Here is an 18,991-nt window from a genome sequence, read left to right on the forward strand (position 1 = left end):
CCAAATCGTGTGTGTGATTTATGGTGTCCATAACTATCATAAAAAAATCTTGTTGACTATTGTAACAACATTTACGCTATATCTGACATAATTTACGCTAAAACTTGAGAATTCTACGCTCAAACCTGGGTTGCACCCGCATAGCGTCCAGCGTGCAAATTTTTCGCATGCACAACAATTTTTGAATCGGAAACAGCACCTGCCATAAAAATTAAAAATTGCATGCGTGTCTGGTGGGGGACGCGCTGGCCAGGGATTTTATAGGAATGAAAACGAGACGGGAAAATCCCGTACCGTCCCGCTTCCATAGTTGTTAAGGTGTCGCTTAAGCGGTAAGGCAAGGTTTAGGGGCAAGGCGTCCACCTTAGACAATAAGGCGTCGCCTTAGCGCCTTGAATATAGCCTTAGCGACGCTTTGTGGACGCCTTGGATGGATGTCCTCCCTCAGTGTGCTTTGTTCCCTCTCTGCTCTCCCCCAGTGCGCTATCTTCCCTTCCCTCTCTGCTCTCTGTTATCTCCCCTCTCTGCTTTCTCTGTTCTCTCCCTCTCTGCTCTCTCTGTTTCAATTAACTCAGTTTCAGTTAACTGCCAGTGTTCTTAGTTAGTTAACTCAATTTTAGTTCTCTAAATCTGGGTATAAATGTGAGTGATAGTGATGAGGCGAACTAGGTGGAAGATGATGAAGAGAATCCTTCTACATTTCATGATGAGTTTGATGATGGCTATTGAGAGATGAGGGTGTTATCTACTACTATCTATTACTTCAGTTGGACTAGTCTATTATGTTGATTTATGTTGAACTTGTACTCCTATTTGCTACTATAATACTATTATCCCTAACTATTTGAGATTATATTCCTATATATTCAATTTTTATTGCCTATTTTTGCATATTACTAAGGCGTTGCCTCGCCTTACGCCTTACGCCTTATCGCTTAAAAGGTAAAAGGGGGCCGGTCGCCTTACCTCGCCTTGCCGCTTTAACAACTATGCCTGCTTCGAATACTGTTTTTTCACGTTCGTTTTCGAATCGTTCGGGAACCGATTAGAAACGGTACGAAAACGATTTGGCTAGTTTTCCGATCGTTTTCATATTTTCCGTTTCCAAGTCATGATGGTACCGTTTTTTACCGTTTCTATATAATATGAGATACATTTAGCGTATAATTTATGCAAGTTACAGACTTTTGTTGTGTTCAAGTGAATGAAGAGAAAAAACAAACGTTGTAATTACTTTAAATACTACAAATGATGAAGGGTTATTTGTGTATTTTAATATCTTAAAAATAGACAATATGCCATTTTATTATGTATTAGTGGAAACTACAAAATATTTGTCTTTTCGAATAGAGTTTATCATTTTCGATCGTTTTCGCATAACCGAAAATCCCGGTCTCGTATTTCGACCGTTGGTTTTCGTTTTCGTCCCATCAAAAAATATGAAAACAAAACCAATTTAGATGTTTTTTCGATCGTTTTCAACCGTTTTCATCCCTAGGTTTTTATGCTACATCTATGAATTGTTTACGCTATTTATATGAATTGTTTACGATATGTACGTGCCACAAAAATCGTCCCTAATTTATGTGTTTATGTTGCTTGGGCCCATATTAGGACTTCATCAATTATTGTTAGAAAGTGCAGTAGGGCCTGTCGCCTAGCATAACTGCCGACCGGCCTATATGGAAGTCTAGACACAAATATAGATAGAGAGAATTAGGGGAGGATCTCAATCCCTCTGATTGAGGATCTTATACTAGTTTAGGATCTTTCCTTTGGTGTAGAAGGCTTCCTTTTACCTCTCACCTTCCTCCCCTATATATACATGTACGTGTATATTGTCTCTATCATATCAATGAATACATGCTTCCAATTCACTTACATGGTATCAGATGCCTAGGCCTTGATTCCTGCCCTCCACCCCAGTGCGCCTCCCTCCCCTTCCTATGGCGCTGCTCCTTCCCCATGACCGACCTCCAGCCAATCTCTCTCGTCATCGTCAACCCTCCATCCACCCATGACACCGACGCTTCTACTGACTCTGAGCGTGCGGCCCTGGCTTCCCGTGAGGCGACTTTGGCTCGCGACGCCGCTGTAGAGCAGGAAGCCGCCCTCGCTCAGAGCGAGCGTGATGCTGTCGATGCCCGGATTCGTGCGGCCCTCGCCCGTGCTGCCAACGAACGTGCAGCGGCAACCCTACCTCCTCCTCAAGTCGACGACATCATCTCACCGACGGCACTCCTGTTGACTCCACTGCTCAGCTCTCTGTCGTCCTCCTCCAACACGAAGCGGCCACTCTTCTCAACCTGCACGCCCAGGCCATTGTCGTGCAGAACATCCGCGCCCTTGTACCACTCCTCCCCGACGTCAACTCTAGCTTCTACTCTCGGTGGCGTGAGTCCTTCCTCCTCACCCTCACCAAATTCTCTCTGGAGTGCCATGTGCTTTCAGATGACGTCCACCACTCACCCGACTGGGTTCGCATGAATGACGTTGTTCGGACTTGGATCAACGGCACCATCACCGACAACCTCGCCGACACGATCTCCGAGCGTGGCGCCACTGCTCGCGTCATGTGCCTCGCCATCGAGTCCCAGTTCCTCGGGAATCGCACGACACGCGTCCTCTACGCCGACCAAGCTTTACGCTCCTTCACTTAGGGCGATCTTTCTACTGCTGAGTACTGCCGCCACTACAAAAAGCTTGTCGAGGATCTTTGTGACCTTAGCGAGCCGGTCTCCAACGGGACTCTTGTCCTCAACATCATCCGCGGCCTCAACGAACGCTTTCAAGAGCTCGGTCTTCACCTTCGTCGCACCTCTCCTCTCCCCACTTTTTTGCAGGTACGTGATGATCTTACCCTCGAGGAACTTTTTTTTTATCGAACGCGCAGGAGAACTGCGCATCTTATATATTAGAGAGGAATAAAAACCTTACAAAAAGGAGATGTTGCTGAGCAAAATCTCCCAAGGACCCTACATAAACCCGAAGGTAATTACAAACTGGTACCGTAACTTGACCCGACCTCGCCCAGGGCTGCAACTAAGCCAAGGCTCTCAATCTCCTTAGCTCCTGCAATTGCCCAGCTAACACACTCATCTGAGAAACATCTAAAAATCCTGGGCAAGGATGGAGACTCCCCATGAAACACTGCTCTGTTTCTCTGAAGCCATAGGCACCAAGCTCCCAGGATGATCAAAGAGTTAAGCCCCTTTTTCCTAGTCTTGATAACCCTTAGGCTCACCTTTCCCCACCAGTCTGCAAAAGACTCCTCATCAGCTGCCGGAGTGAGGTGCTCCAAGCCAAGAGCAACAAGGACTGTGTGCCAAAATTGTCGGGCAAATGCACGCAGTAAGGAGGTGCTGAATTGTCTCTTAGGCTTGATCACACATTGGGCATACATCTGGGTGTGGCATCCCCCTCTTCTGTAACCTGTCAGTTGTCCAACACTTTTCCTTATCGCCAACCAAAGGAAAAACTTACATTTAGGAGGAGCCCAGGTCTTCCATAATCTCTCCCAAGGCTCAAAAACAGCAGAGCCGAAGAATAAGACATTGTAACAGGATTTAGAAGTAAATAGCCCTGATGCCTCATGTCTCCAAACATGGTGGTCTTCCTCCTGAGAAAGTTGCACCTCACCTAAAGCATCCCATAAGAGAAGAAATTGTTGAATTCCAACCAAAGAACGGGGGGTTTGATATTAGCTATCCATTGCCTGTTTTCAAGGGCCTGTTCCACCGTCATAAAGGTAAGAGCTTGTTTATCAACCTTGGACACCACTTCTGGAGCAAGATCTCTGATGGAGCATCCATTTAGCCATTTATCTGTCCAGAAAAAGGTATTAGAGCCATTTCCCACATGAGAAATTAGAGAGGCTGCAAAAAGGTCTTTGACATGCTGCTGAATGGGGATATTCAAGCCATGCCAAGGTCTGCTCTGATCTATTTTTTGTAGCCATAGCCATTTGGTTTGAAGGGCCGCATATGTTGTAAATTAGGAATCCCAAACCCTCCAAGCTTTAAGGGTCTTGTGACTTTATCCCAGGCCACAAGGCAGCTTCCTCCATTCACCTCCTTTCTCCCTCTCCACACAAATCCTTTTCTGGCTCTATCAATTTTATTAATCACCCACTTAGGGACGTTCATGGCAATGAAGAGATAAACTGGGATGGCTGAAAGCACAAAGCGTACAAGGGTTGTCCTTCCAGCAAGGTTAAGGAGCCTAGCTTTCCAATTAGGCAGTCTATCTGCAATCTTGTCAACCCAATTCATCAATATATTCTTGTTAAGCTTCTTATCTGAAATAGGCAGCCCCAAATAAGTGCAAGGGAAGGAAGAAGGGGAGCATTGCAGAATGTTACACCCTTCAAGCAGCAATTCATCTTCACATCTTATTGGGATGGCACAACTCTTGTGCAAATTAGTTACTAAGCCAGAAGCTTCCCCAAAACAGTCAAGAATGAGCTTGACACAGTTTAGCTCCTCCTCTCTGGGCTTGACAAACAAGACTACATCATCTGCATATAGGGATAATCTAGTCTTCACAATGGCACCTTCCAGACTAGACAGCAATTCCTTCTCTTCTGCCACTCTGAAAAGGCTGCTGAGGACATCCATCACCAGGACAAAGAGCATTGGGGAGAGGAGGTCCCCTTGCCTTAAACCTCTGCGATGTCTGATCTGGTCACCTGGAAACCCATTTAATAGAATTTGAGTCGAAGAGGTGGCCAACAAATTGGAAATAAGATTCCTCCACCTAATACCAAAGCCAAGGTGGGTTAACACCTCAAGAAGGAAACCCAGGATACAGAATCAAATGCCTTTGTTAAATCCAATTTCAGAAAAAGGCTAGCCACTTTTTCCTGTGTAGTGACTTGATAGAGTGCTGGACCAGCATATAGTTGTCATGGATGGATCTACCTCTGATAAAAGCACTTTGGTTAGCTTCTACCAACTTGTTGAGAAGAGGAGCAAGCCTATTGGCAAGGATCTTTGTGGAAAGCTTTGCAAAGTTGTGAATGAGACTGATGGGCCTGTAATCTCCAGCAGTCATGGCTTCTGCTTTCTTGGGGATCGAAGTAATATAGGCTGTGTTTAGAAGCCACAAATTCTGTGTATTACCAAGGTGAAGGGCAGCAAGGGCAGCCATCCCTCGAGGAACGCCGCTCCAGCAGCATCCCTCGTTGTTGTTGCTGCACCCACCAGGCGAGGTCGGCGGCCCCAAGCCTCCTACCTCTACTGCCCCGCCGACCGCTCTCCACATCAACCCCCCCCCCCCCCCCCCCCCGCCTGCAGCATTCCAGGGGCGGTACTGGTCATGGCTCCTACTCCGGACAGCGCGGCAAGCGCGATGGTAGAACCTCTGGCAACAACAACAGCGGCATCATTGGCCCTGCACCATCCTCCAACTACAACTACTACAACCCTTGGACGGGACCATCTACATGAGGCCTGGCCAACGTCCACCTTCGGCTCCTCGTCTGCCTGTTGCATCGCCTCCACCACCACATGCCCTCGTCGTCGGGGCTCCTGGCCAGTGGGCAGTTCCTGCTGCGGCATATGGGTCGCCCCCTGCCTACACCGACCCTTCTTCGCCTGCACCTGTCTGGGATCAACACACCCTCGCCGCCAACTTCCAAACAGTCACTCTTCAGCAGCCACTCCAACAAGAATGGCATTTTGATATTGGTGCCTCCAGTCACATGACATCTGATGCTGGTATAATATCTCATCCCTCTCCTTCCCAGCATCTTCCTACCCATATTATCGTTGGTAATGGTCATCTCATTCATGTCACCTCCACTGGCATCACCCATCTTCCCTATAATCTTTCCCTTCACAATGTTTTGGTTTCCCCATCCCTCGTTAAGGATTTGATCTCTGTTCATCAATTTACCACCGATAATAATTGTTCTGTTGAATTTGATCTTTTTGGTTGTTCTGTGAAGGATCTACCCACTCGGCGCGAGATCTTCAGATGTAACAGCTCTGGTCCACTGTACCCTCTGCGGCTTCTGCTCTCCTTGCGTCTACATTGTGGCATCAACGGCTTGGACACCCCGGTCACGCCGTTTTATCTCATCTAGCGCAGACATCCGCAATTCCTTGTAACAAAAATACTAGTACTCATCCATGTCATGCTTGTCAGCTCGGATGACATGTCCGTCTACCATTTCCTACCTCTTCCTCTCGCACTACTTGTAATCTTCAGTTAATTCACTGCGACCTCTGGACATCACCCATCACCAGTGTGTCTGGCCACAAATACTATCTTGTTATTTTGGATGACTGCTCCCACTATTTCTGGACATTTCCTTTACACCTCAAATCCAACACCCTCTCAACCCTAACCAATTTCTTTGCCTACGTTCGTACGCAGTTCGGTGTCACCATCCAGAGCATCCAGTGCGACAATGGTCGAGAATTCGACAACCTCCAAGCCCACAACTTCTCCTCTCGTGGAGTCCATCTGCGTATGTCTTGCCCCTACACTTCAGCTCAAAACAGCAAGGCTGAACGTGTTATTCGTTCCATTAACAATATCATTCGCACCCTCCTCATTCAGTCTAGTGTTCCCCCCAGTTTTTGGGTTGCGGCTCTTGGCACCGCAACATATCTTCTCAACATATTACCCACCAAAACCCTTGCTCTTTCTACACCACATTTTGCTCTCTTCGGCCAAAACCCATCCTATGAGCACCTTCGTGTTTTTGGCTGCAAATGCTACCCCAACCTTTCCGACACCACTGCACATAAACTATCTCCTCGCTCAGCCCACTGTGTCTTTCTTGGCTACTCTCCCCACCACAAAAGCTACCTATGTCTTGATCACCAGTCCAACCGTATCATCATCTCTCGTCATGTGGTTTTTGATGAAACCTCATTTCCCTTTCCGAGGATTCCAATCCACCCACACCTGCGGCCTTCGACTTCCTCGATGATCACTCTAACCTAGTTACAGCTCCTTTCGGATTGTCACATGTTTCTTCTTTTTCAGGTACTCGTATGGCGCTGCCGCCCTCACCGGTTGAGCCACCTGCTCCACCGGAGGCTGAGTCCCAACCGGCTCACGCATCGGTGCCTCAGCCACCTGTGGCGCTGGCTGGCCCTATGGGCCAGTCATCACGCCTGGTCCCACCACCAGCCCCGGTGCTCCAGTCTCCTGTCCGGATGGCTGGTCTCCTAAGCGCCCCGTCACCAGCAACACTGCCACCTGGGACACCTGCTCGACCTTCTGCAGCCCCCGCCATCCAAGGAACAACGGCCCCTGCTGGTCGTTTCTGCGGGCAGGTGTACTCCTATCGCCCGCCTACTGCTACTGCTCCAGCGCCCCCTCTGACGACCGCTCCTGCACCCCTCATTCCTGTTGGTGTCGTTCCTGTCGATCCGGTGGTCAACCACCACAGAATGACGACCCATGGCAAGAGTGGTCTTAGGTTTCTAGCTCTATTTGAAGCCTCTGCATTGTCCCCCATTCTGAGGACATATCGAGCAGCCCTTGCTGATCCTAATTGGCGCTCCGCCATGGAACAAGAATATTCTGCTCTTATTGGTAACCACACATGGGATCTTTTGCCTCGCCCGCCGCATCGCAATGTTGTGACTTGCAAGTGGGTCTTCAAACATAAGTTCAAAGTTGATGGTTCTCTTGAGCGCTACAAGGCAAGATGGGTTCTACGGGGATTCACTCAGCGCCCTGGTATTGATTTTTTAGAAACTTTTAGTCCAGTGGTCAAGCCAGCTACAGTTCGGACTGTTCTTTCCTTGGCTCTCTCGCATAGCTGGCTGATTCACCAACTTGATGTCAACAATGCTTTCCATTAGGGGACCTTGTCAGAGACTGTTTACTGTGTTCAGCCCACCGATTTTGAAGACTCCACTCATCCTGATTATGTGTGCCATCTCAACCGGTCACTTTATGGCCTTAAACAGGCTCCTCGTGCTTGGTACAGCAGATTCGCATCCCACCTGATTCAGCTTGGATTTGTTGAGGCCAAGTCTGACACTTCGTTGTTCGTCTATCACAAGGGTGCAGATATGGTTTACCTTCTTTATGTGGATGACATTGTATTGACTGCCTCGTCCATGTCTCTTCTACGACGCACTATTACTACTCTCCAACAGGAATTTTCACTAAAAGATCTTGGTCCTCTTCATCATTTTCTTGGTATGCATGTTCAGCATTCTGCTTCTGGCATTTTTCTTTCTCAGCGCCAGTATATGATTGAGATACTTGAGCGAGCTGGTATGCGTGACTGCAAGCCCTATACAACCCCTATTGATATCAACCCCAAACTTTCAGTTGATGGTGACCCTGTCTCAGATCCCACGGAGTTTCGCAGTCTTGCAGGAGCATTACAGTACCTCATCTTAACTCATCCAGATATTGCATATGTCGTTCAACAAGTCTGTCTCCACATGCACGATCCTCGGGAACCACATTTGGTAGCTCTTAAGTGTATCCTGCACTACGTCAGAGGCACTCTTCGGTTGGGTCTTCACCTAAGCCCCTCTTCGCAGTTGGAACTTGTGGTTTACTCTGATGCTGATTGGGCTGGTTGTCCAGACACTCGGAGGTCTACTTCTAGTTATGCTGTCTTTCTCGGTGCTAATCTCGTCTCTTGGTCCTCCAAGCGCCAGAACACAGACTCGCGCTCCAGCGCCGAAGCTGAGTATGGCGTCGTTGCCAATGCATTTGTTGAAGTCTCCTGGCCGTGTCAGTTGTTGGCAGAGCTGCATGTTCCTCTACCCAAGACATCATTGGTATATTGTGACAACATCAACGTTGTTTATATGTCCTCAAATCATGTTCAGCATCAGTGTACCAAGCATGTGGAAATTGATCTTCACTTCGTCCAAGAGAAGGTTGCCCTCGGTGTTGTTCGCGTGCTACATGTACCGACGACTTCCCAGTTTGCTGACATCTTCACTAAAGGCTTGACATTAGCAGTCTTCACTGAATTTCGAACCAGTCTTAACGTTCGCTCCACGAACGCTAACACTACGAGGGGTGTTAGAAAGTGCAGCAGGGCCTGTCGCCTGGCATAACTGTCGGTCGGCCTATATGAAAGTCTAGACACAGATATAGATAGAGAGAATTAGGGGAGGATCTCAATCCCTCTGATTGAGGATCTGATACTAGTCTAGGATCTTTCCTTTGGTGTAGAAGGCTTCCTTTTACCTCTCACCTTGCTCCCCTATATATACATGTACATGTACTGTCTCTATCATATCAATGAATACACGCTTCCAATTCACTTACAATTATGATGTGTGATGTAGGTATTTATGCAACCTTCTATAAGAATTTATGCTTTGCACGATGCCTGTCATCCAATTTTTACGCGCATGCAGTGGGAACGAAAATGTCATTCAAAATTTGTGTGCATGCAATAGAAACTCACACGACCTGCCATAATTTTTGGATCTACATAAAAATAGTAACAACATGCATGCGCCTATATTTTCGGATCTACCATAAAAATAATAACCGCATGCATGTGGCTGGTGGGGTCGTGGGGAGATTGTGCCCGCATGCATGCTATTGGACTAAAAACCCTAACCCTAACTAGGGTTGGTACTGGTACATATATCAATAGATGTTGGGCCTGGCCCATTACACAAGAGTGTGACGATAATTACAAGGGGCTAACCCCAAAACCCTAGACGGGTATATATCAATAGATGTTGGGTTTGGCCCATTACACAAGGGTGTGACGGTAATTACAAGGGGCTAACCCCAAAACCCTAGACGGGTATATATAAACAGATGTTGGGCCTGGTCCATTACACAAGGGTGTGACGGTAATTACAATGGGCTAACTCCAAAACCCTAGACGGGTACTCTAACACATGCGGCTGGTTGGGCAGGGTGCAGGAAGCGGCTGGGGCTTCCTGCTACCTGTTGGAAGCCCAGGGCTCAGCGCTAATTGTTACCCTAGATGATGATCCCCGACCCTAGAATGATTGATTGTCGTTCCAGGGTAGGTGATCATCACCTAGGGTGACGAATAAAATTTATCTACCATAAGTAAATTGCTAGGACTTTGCAGAAAGATAAATTTTGTGCAAGTCACATTTGGCCAAAGTTGGATATTCAATAATTTCTAATACGAATACATTTAAATGAAGAACATGAACTTTCTTCATAAAATTTGTAATCTGCTTCCAGCAAGACGTTCTTGTTATACTAGTATTGTCTCATAGACTCTTTTTTTTAACAAACGCAGGAGAGCTGCGTGTCATTATATTAAGAAGAAAAAAAGAACATAGGAGAGACAAGACTTGTCAACCCCTAAATACAAAGGCCCCTAGGCCGAGACCCCCCTGACATTAACACTACGCACCACGCACACACATAGCAACAACCCGACCAAAAAACGACCACCAACAGGAAAATTGCTAGGGTCCCCTAGGAAGCTGGCGCAGCAGGAGGTCCTGCAGAGCTGATGCACCAGCCAAACACCAAACGTTGCCCTCCTCAATCACAGCACTCTGAACTCGCTGGGTGCAGGGCACAACCCCCCCTAAAAACACAAGCATTACGGTGCTTCCAAATCTCCCAAGTGACCAAAATGATCAAGGAATTAAGACCTTTTCTTAGACTCTTCTCCACTTTCTTGATACTTTGGCACCACCAATTTGAGAAACGAGTGCATCCATGCTGAGGTACAATGGCTAGGAGACCTAAATTGTGTAGTATGGACGTCCATATCTGCCGAGCGAACACGCAGGAGACAAGAATATGCTGGATGGTTTCCTCGGCCTGATCACACAGAGGGCAAACAACTGGATGGGGCAGACCTCTTTTTGCTAGTCGATCAGATGTCCAAACCCTGTTTTTGATTGCCAACCATACAAAGAATTTGCATCTTAAGGGGGCCCAGGTCTTCCAGACACGTCGCCAAGGGCCAAAAGGGATAGAGCCAACAAAGAGAGCATCATAGGCCGATTTGCTACAATAAGTACCATTAGCAGAGAGGCGCCAGATGTGTTGGTCTGCGATGTCAAGTTGAAGAACTACCCCATCAACCAAGTTCCATAGCTGCAGATACTCCACTAGGACCGTTACAGACAATCCTCCCCGAATATCTGACACCCATTGACGATTTGTGAGCCCCTCGGCTACTGTTCTTCGCTTTAAAGCCCTTCTAGAAATCACTTGGATAAGGGTTGGACAGTGTTCAGCCACAGTTTTACCAAGGAGCCAACGATCAGACCAGAACTTCACAGATTCACCACTGCCTACCACTAAGGTAGTAGCCACATCAACGAGGGCCTTTGCATTACGGTGCACTCGGATAGGGAGACCAGCCCATGGCCTTGACGTGTCAGTCTTCTGTAACCAAAGCCACCTGGCACGTAAGGCCCAACCAAACATCTCCAGGTTGAGAATACCCAGACCACCATACTTGAGAGGCCGCTGGACAGCTTCCCAGGACACGAGACAGTTACCTCCATTTGCATCACCTTGCCCCTTCCAAAGAAAGCCTCGTCTCCTCTTATCGATTGCCTTAAAAACCCATTTAGGGAGTTCTAATGCAAGCATAAGATAGATAGGGACAGAAGACAGCATTGTCTTAACCATGACAAGAGGACCAGCCCGGCTGAGAAGATTGGCTTTCCATCCTAGAAGTTTATCAGCAACTTTATCAACAAGCGGCAAGAGATAAGAGTTAGCAAGCCTACGGATTGATAGAGGAATCCCCAAGTAAGTGCAGGGAAAAAATTTTGTAGCACATGGTAATAAGGCAGAAATGGTGGTCAGCTCATTCGCTCCACATTGAATGGGTGTAACAGAACTTTTGGAGATGTTCGTTTTTAGCCCAGTAGCATGACCAAAGATGTCTAAAATGCTGATAATTGCTGAGATATCCTGATGAGAGGGCCGCATGAACAAAACAACATCATCAGCATAGAAGGAGATACAATGTTTGGCATGTTGATTTGCAATCGGCTGCAGGATATGTTCCTTGAAAGCATAACTGACCATAGCATTCAAAGCCTCCATGACAAGGATAAACAGCATGGGGGACAAAGGATCGCCTTGCCGAAGACCCCTATGATGCAGAATGTATTCCCCAGGCTCGCCATTGACAAGGGTCCGTGTAGAGGAAGTGCAAAGCAGCAGACTAATAAGGTTGCACCAGATTCGACCAAAACCCAAGTGTTGTAACATGTCAAGCAAGAATGGCCAGGATATTGAGTCAAAGGCCTTGGAAATATCCAACTTCAGCAGGATGTGAGGCTCTTTTGTGTGGTGTAAGGATCTGGTAAGTTGCTGCACCAGTAGGAAATTGTCTTGTATACTCCTTCCTTTGATAAAGGCACTTTGGTTGATAGAGACCATACTTGGCAGGTGGGGTGCCAACCGAGCTGCTAGCACTTTGGTTACCAACTTAGCAAAGCTGTGAACAAGGCTTATTGGCCTGTAATCCTTGACCAGCAAGGCATCCACCTTCTTAGGCAGGAGGGTGATAAAAGTCGTGTTGAGGAGTTTGAGTTTGGAGACATGCCCACATTGCACAGCAAGCAAAGCACCCATCATATCCTCCTTGATGATATCCCTAATTAAGGCTTTACATGGTTGGACACTAAAGAAAGTTTAACCAATTTTGTTCCTCAGCACTCAAGATCCAAACATTTGTTTGATTATGCTCTAAACAAATCACAATTTTATCTCTTTCATAACTCAAGAAACAAACAACCACTTCAAACATTAAGTATAAATCACCTAACTGCCACATGCATAGGCTGCATTAGCACAACTTGACAATGGCACACCCCTGGTGTGCAAACCCAGAGCAGGGAAGTCATGGCCCACTTTCTATTATATGGAATCTAACAAGGTTCAGTGTGGCAATTAGAGATGGTCCAAATTGTGAAAGACGTGGTTTTTTTTTTGCTTCAACACTAAAGCATAAAAAATATTCACTAAATTTGTTTCACAATTGGTCAGGGTTATATGGTTGAGACACCAAAGTAATTTAACACACAAGCAAATACAACAGTCAACTTTGAATTAACATCAAGTATTCATTTATAAAACAGAACTATAAGCCACATGTAAGAAGAATGAAGCACAAATATACAATGAGTAGCATACCATCCCCAGTAAATTGCCAACAATGATTGAGCCAATTGGATCATACATAGCATTTCCTGTCATTTGAACAGCTACCAAAGATGCTGCAGCAATAGCAAGGCCTGTAACAGCAGCACCATCCTGTAGACAAATATCCAATGTGAAAAATGAGAATGAAATCAATACAGAAAAGTACTAGGTGATGAAAGGTAAATGAACAAGAAATCAATTAAGAAAACTATGAGATAATAGTTTCCATTAAAGTCAACCATTACAAATGGCAGAAACGAAAATGAGTATGATGATGTGATTGAACTACATAAAAACTGTTAGGTAGTCATATTACTAACTTCAGTCATAACAGCAACGGAAGTTGGATCATGACCACGCCAGATATAGTCCCAGATACTCATTCCCTCTGCTTCTGCACCTTTCCTAACAGCCTTTATAGCAACAAGCAGTGAAGCACCTAACAGACAACAGGATTTCACAAGTAAATGTAAATTATAGCTAGAATAGACACCCCAACAAAAAGAGAGGTATTGAGAGAGCTAGCAGCAAGCGAGAATCACCTTCAATTAGGAAGGACCCACCAATCACTAATGCAGCCCAGTGAATATTCTCTGGAGGCTGTCAAACATAAGTATGGATATGAACATTATCGTACTTGGATGGCGATTGATGACATTTGAAAATAAAATGTAATTCTGTGCATAAAAGTTATTATGACTCAAATGACACTTTGGTGACGTACATGAGAATTCCATAAATTTTGAACTCCATGCACAATTGTAGCACCGGAACCCAAGCAAAATATTCCAACTGCAGATATGAGAGACCATACAAATCTTTCCTTAGAATAACCATAGCTGCAAAAAAGCCAGGATTAACATCTGTCAATTCAAGACATAAGGCATCATTGCAGTTGTATAATATTAATCCCATCACTGGTTGTCTAATGGATATTATAAAATTGGAGTGATAATTAATTACAGGCTTTTCCTAATTTTTTTCTCAAAATCGCAGGAGAACTGTGCATAATTATATTAAAAAGAAAGATTGGGATCCTAGAGAACCAGCACAGCAGTCGGCCTCCTTATGGCGACCAGACACAGGCATACACATATAAATCCATGAGTAACCACATTAACTATGACCAGCAGCAAACTAAGGACTAGCTAGAGCACTTGCAGACCAGGGATGGGACCAGACAACAGGGATAGTTTCCTTGCTCCAGCCATGTCCCACATATCTCTTTCCTGATCAGCTTCTCTAATGGCAGTGTCCATGTTAGGTCTTCTCTTATCAAAGACACATCTATTGCGATGCTTCCAAGGTTATTATGGCGTCGCCTAGGCGACGCCTAGGCGTCCAGGCGAGGCTGGGTTTGGGGCGTCGCTCTCGCCACGCCTGAGATGAGTATGGCGTCACCAAATGCGCCTAGGCGTCGCCATGGCGTCCAGTTTCCGCCACGGACGCCACAGAAGCGTTTTAGGGTTGGCGCCTTGGCAGCTTTGCGCGCGTAGAGGGTTTTAGGGTTTACACTTTGCGCGCGAATAAAGCTGTGCGGCCTTTCCTGCAGTGCCGCGCCGCCTCTCCTCCACTCGTCGCGCCGCCTCTCCTCCACTTGGCGCGCCGCCTCTCCTCCAGCCGGTGCGCCGCGCCGCCACCTCCTCCAGCCAAGCGCCTCCTCCATCCGCCTGCTCCATCCGGTGATTTCCTCTGCTCCAGCCGGTCCGGTGCTTTCCTCTCATGGTTATTAAAGCGGTAAAACGTTATGAACCAACTTTTTAACTTTTAAACGTTTAAACGAATGTTGAAACGTCTTTTTAGACTTGACATAGAAATTCAAATATAGAATAAGTTCACACATAAGCCTTCATGACTGATCTTTGAGCTGGTCTTGCGGAGTGGCCGCAGAGGTGAGGCGCAGCGCAGAGGCCGACGGTCTACGTCGCAGTGGGAGTGGTTGGGACCCCTCACTCCCAGTCCCAGCCGCAGAGGTGATTCACTGTGAGGGGCAGTTAGGGCAGTGGATGGATCTGGGCTGTCGAGGGCAGCGACAACAAGTGGATGGGCGGCCTCCAGCGCTGGTTCGAAGCAAAAGCGAGTAGTCGAGTACCTAAAGCCCAGGAAGGCCCCACTAGAGGATGGATTTAAAGACGAGATGAGATTGTGGGTTTCTGCTGGAGCCAAGAACTTGCGCTCTCTTTTTGACCCTGGATAGAGAAAGGAAGTCTTATAGCCTACTAAAAGACGGGGGTGTTGGGGTGTCGTATGTGTCTGTGTGGTGTGTGCTTTGTAAGGGTGAGTGTGTGTTTGTGTTTAGAGTGTGTGTTTGTGTTGTGTGTGTTCTGTTTGTCCCGGGCCACAGGCCCTTTTTCCCTCTACTTTAATTTAATGATACGCAGCCCTCCTGCGTATTCGAAAAAAAAGAACGTCTAAAACGGCATAAAACGCGTTTTGGACGTTTAAACGACGATTAAACGTCCAAAACGGACGTTCTACGCTGATTTGTTAGAGCGTTCGGACGTTTTAGTTTCTAATCACGTTTTACCGCTTAAACGACGCTTAAACGTCGTTTAAGAGACGTTTTAATAACCATGTTTCCTCTGCTCTTCTTCTTCCTCAGTTCCTCTGCTCTGCTGCTGCCTGCTGCTCTCCCTCATCTCCTATTTTTTATGCAGCATAGCAGCAACACTACAGCAGCCAGCAGCACCCTCATCAATCAATGGCTAGCCCATCTTCTGTCAACAATGTATTGTATTCTCTAACCTTACCAATTTTGCTATTGCAATTTGCAAGTGTTAGATTGTTAGGATTTTTTGCATATCCTCGCCTAGGCGATGCTCATATGGCGTCGCCTCGCCGCACGCCTAACTCGCCTAGGCGTTTGGAAGGGGGTCGGTCGCCATGTCTCGCCTTAATAACCTTGTCCATAAGGTCCAGATCCCAAGAATAATGAGAGAATTCAGCCCTTCTTGTACCACACCTTGAACCTGTGTACATATCCATTGCCACCAGTCCATAAAAGTTCCTTCATCCAGCTGTGGGGCTATGTTTTGAAGGTTCACCTTAGAAAGAAGTTTGAACGAATTCCCTGGTAAAAACACAGCCAAGCAGCAGGTGATCAAGTGTTTCTTGCTCCTGGTCACAGAAGGGGCACGCAACAGGATGAGCCATGCCCCTTTTTTGCAACCTATCAGCTGTCCAGACTCTTCGTTGGGCTACTAACCATAGAAAGAACTTTTTCTTTGGTGGTGCCCATGTTCTCCATATTCTGTGAAAAAGTTCAAAAGACGTCGACCCAATAAAGAAGCTTTCATATGCTGCCTTTGTTGTATAATTGCCATTGGCAGCAAGACGAAAGACGTGTGTGTCTGCAACATACTGTCTTAACTGAATTGAGTGAATCAAATCCCACAAGGAAAGGTAGTCCGTAATAACTCCAACAGTAAGGGTTCCTTGTATATCCGATATCCAGCTATGGTTTGAGAGAGCTTCTAGCACTGTTCTCTTGTGAACCCTTCTTTTAGGAATCAGCCTATGTAATCGGGGTGCAAGGTCCACAATTCTATGCCCCATCAGTCATCATATTTTACATCAAAGGAAAAGAGTCTCAATTTCTCATTCATGAAAAAGAAGGAATTAATTTACTTAAATAAATACAGTACAGTAAAGAACTAAGAATGTTCCAGTTATTTTCTGACAAAGCATTATATTCCAGAAGAATGGATTATGCATACGGGTGTAGAGCATCTGGAGCACGTCTTGAGCTGCTCAAACCATAAGCAAGAAGAGCCTGAAAGTTGATGAACAATTAGATCTGAGTTCTTTATTCATGGTCATGAAACAGAGAGGAAAGGTATAAACATCAACTGGCATAGCAAAAAAAACATACCTGGTTAGCAAAGTCTGCAACAGAATGCACAAGCTCAGCTAGCATAACATGACTTGAAGTTGAAATCCACACTCCAAACTTTAGGGAGAAAACGAGGAAGTTGCACCATAGTGCCATGTTAACCGCTCGATGGCTGAGGTCACATTCCAATATCAATTACATTAAACGAAATGTACATCAAAAGATAACTTCATGAGCAATCCAAACAAGAAGCAATGACACTATTCTGTTGATAACAAAATGCTGGATCAACTAGTATAGGTTATCCTTTGTAATTGTGTTTCTTTACCACAATGACAAAAAATAAAGGGGTAATTTGCAATGAGTACTTATTGTGCAGCAGCATCGTGATTCAGACTCATAGTTCAATCAGAAGCATATTCTAAGTGGGCTTTTTTCCTTGTCTCATCACCTCGTCCAGGAATGGGGAGCATAACATTCTCTTATGCCTCCAACTCCAAAAAAATTATGGAATAACATATCCCCAATTGTGTACTGTCATAACATCAGGGCAAAAGCATTTGTGTTCCATCACAGCACAGATCCACAGATGCACATATACCAAAACCATCTCACACTCACAAAATCGCAATTTATCTTATACTTGTTAGGTACTCATATGTTGCTACGGTTTCCATTTATGCTTAATTATAAAGTATAAAACGCAAAAACATGTGTATTTTGTTTGTTATGTGGGTATGAATGTGGGTTTGGAGCCAACAAGGCAAAAATCATGGTTTGAATCCTTATTTGTACATAATTTTAGCTTTTTCACCATTAAAATGAGGAGCAAGGAGGGGTCACGCACGACGACGGTAGAAACAATGGAAACTGGTGATTTATATAGTAGATAGATATAGGGTACGAGGCACTGTGTTGAGCATCTTCTTTATCACAATGTTTCATATATAAATATACTAATTATTATATTTTGCATGAAAACAAAGAATGTCAATAATCCATGACGAGAACACAACTTCTGAAATCTGTTTTGCTGGATACGCAATGTTCTGACATCTGAGGGAAATGTTAGGGGTGCCATCGTCAAAATGTGACTTCTGAGGGAGACCAAGAAAGGGGAATTACCTGTGTTCATCGTCAAAATGTGCTTTCTTCTTGCCCTTGGCCACACGCAGAGAATAACCTGCATCAGAAGAGCAGCAGCACCCAACATAAGGCAAGAGCTAAGCAAATAGAAAAAGCAGGCACAACGAGGAAATCAAAGAAGGGGCCAGCCCTTCCTTACTGCGGGAGATGGTGAGCCGGACGGGAGCTGCGTCAGAGACGGAGCCGAGGGGCCGCGACGCTGCAGGAGGAAGAGCCTGCCTCCACCACCCGCCATGGAGGCTGAAGAGGCCCGCGGCAGCTGATGCAGAGAAGAGGAGCGGGCGTGGGGAGAAAGCCGAGCCAGAAGGCGGGAGCGGGGGCAGCGGCGACGAGGAGGCCTCGCGGCCGCCGTCGTCGTCACGGCGGGATAGAAGGAATGGGCAGGGCGAGAGAAGGCGGGCAGGGGAGGTGGAAGAGAAGAAGCGGAGGCGGAGGGCCGCAGAGGCGAGGGGACGACGCATTTAGGCGTGCCGGCGTCACCGGTGCTGCTGCCGCCGGTGGGGCACGACTCCCATTCCTCGGAGCGACTCTCCGAGACTAGTAGGGGATTAAACTACCATGTGGTTGGGCGGCGGCCAGGCCGTGTCCCGCCGTTATTTGGGCCCATTTGTCGGCCCGTCTTGGATAGGATCCGTAGTACGTTTAAGCAGATTGTACTTAACATCGCTCTAACGATGGTAGCAGGTAACTGAGTGCATAACATTACTTAGGGGGGCACACCCACATGCTCGGTTACCTATAAATATCCTCACATTGTACATGGACGGGACACACTTAACAAGACGCTACAGTTCCATACTTACTGTTTTGTTGAGCATTTGTGTTCCCTCTTTCTTGATTGGGCCCACTTGACCATGTGTCAGTCGGTCCCAACATTTGGCACCCATCGTTCGTGCTACG

General features: G+C 46.4%; 1 protein-coding gene across 6 annotated transcripts in view; it reads right to left on the reverse strand.

The window, feature by feature from the left end:
- LOC100273674 (uncharacterized) overlaps nucleotides 1-18,675 on the reverse strand; it is a 28,127-nt gene extending 9,452 nt beyond the window's left edge. For 5 of the 6 annotated variants that reach the window (XR_002266933.2, XR_004855890.1, XR_004855889.1 and 2 more), the window contains exons 1-8: nucleotides 18,231-18,675; nucleotides 18,071-18,128; nucleotides 16,985-17,117; nucleotides 16,830-16,885; nucleotides 13,838-13,952; nucleotides 13,656-13,713; nucleotides 13,434-13,552; nucleotides 13,105-13,224 (exon numbers count right to left, since the gene is read on the reverse strand). Coding sequence is in view for 2 of the 6 variants with exons in the window: in XM_035964635.1 (XP_035820528.1) it covers nucleotides 13,105-13,224; nucleotides 13,434-13,552; nucleotides 13,656-13,713; nucleotides 13,838-13,952; nucleotides 16,830-16,885; nucleotides 16,985-17,117; nucleotides 18,071-18,128; nucleotides 18,231-18,552 (981 nt within the window). In the remaining 4 variants the exon portion in view is untranslated. The remainder of the gene's footprint in view (nucleotides 1-13,104; nucleotides 13,225-13,433; nucleotides 13,553-13,655; nucleotides 13,714-13,837; nucleotides 13,953-16,829; nucleotides 16,886-16,984; nucleotides 17,118-18,070; nucleotides 18,129-18,230) is intronic. The other variant, NM_001360290.1, reaches the window with a different exon arrangement.
- Nucleotides 18,676-18,991: the final 316 nt, after the last annotated feature.

Source organism: Zea mays, chromosome 2 (genome assembly GCF_902167145.1).
Source record: "Zea mays cultivar B73 chromosome 2, Zm-B73-REFERENCE-NAM-5.0, whole genome shotgun sequence".
Lineage (NCBI taxonomy): Eukaryota > Viridiplantae > Streptophyta > Magnoliopsida > Poales > Poaceae > Zea > Zea mays.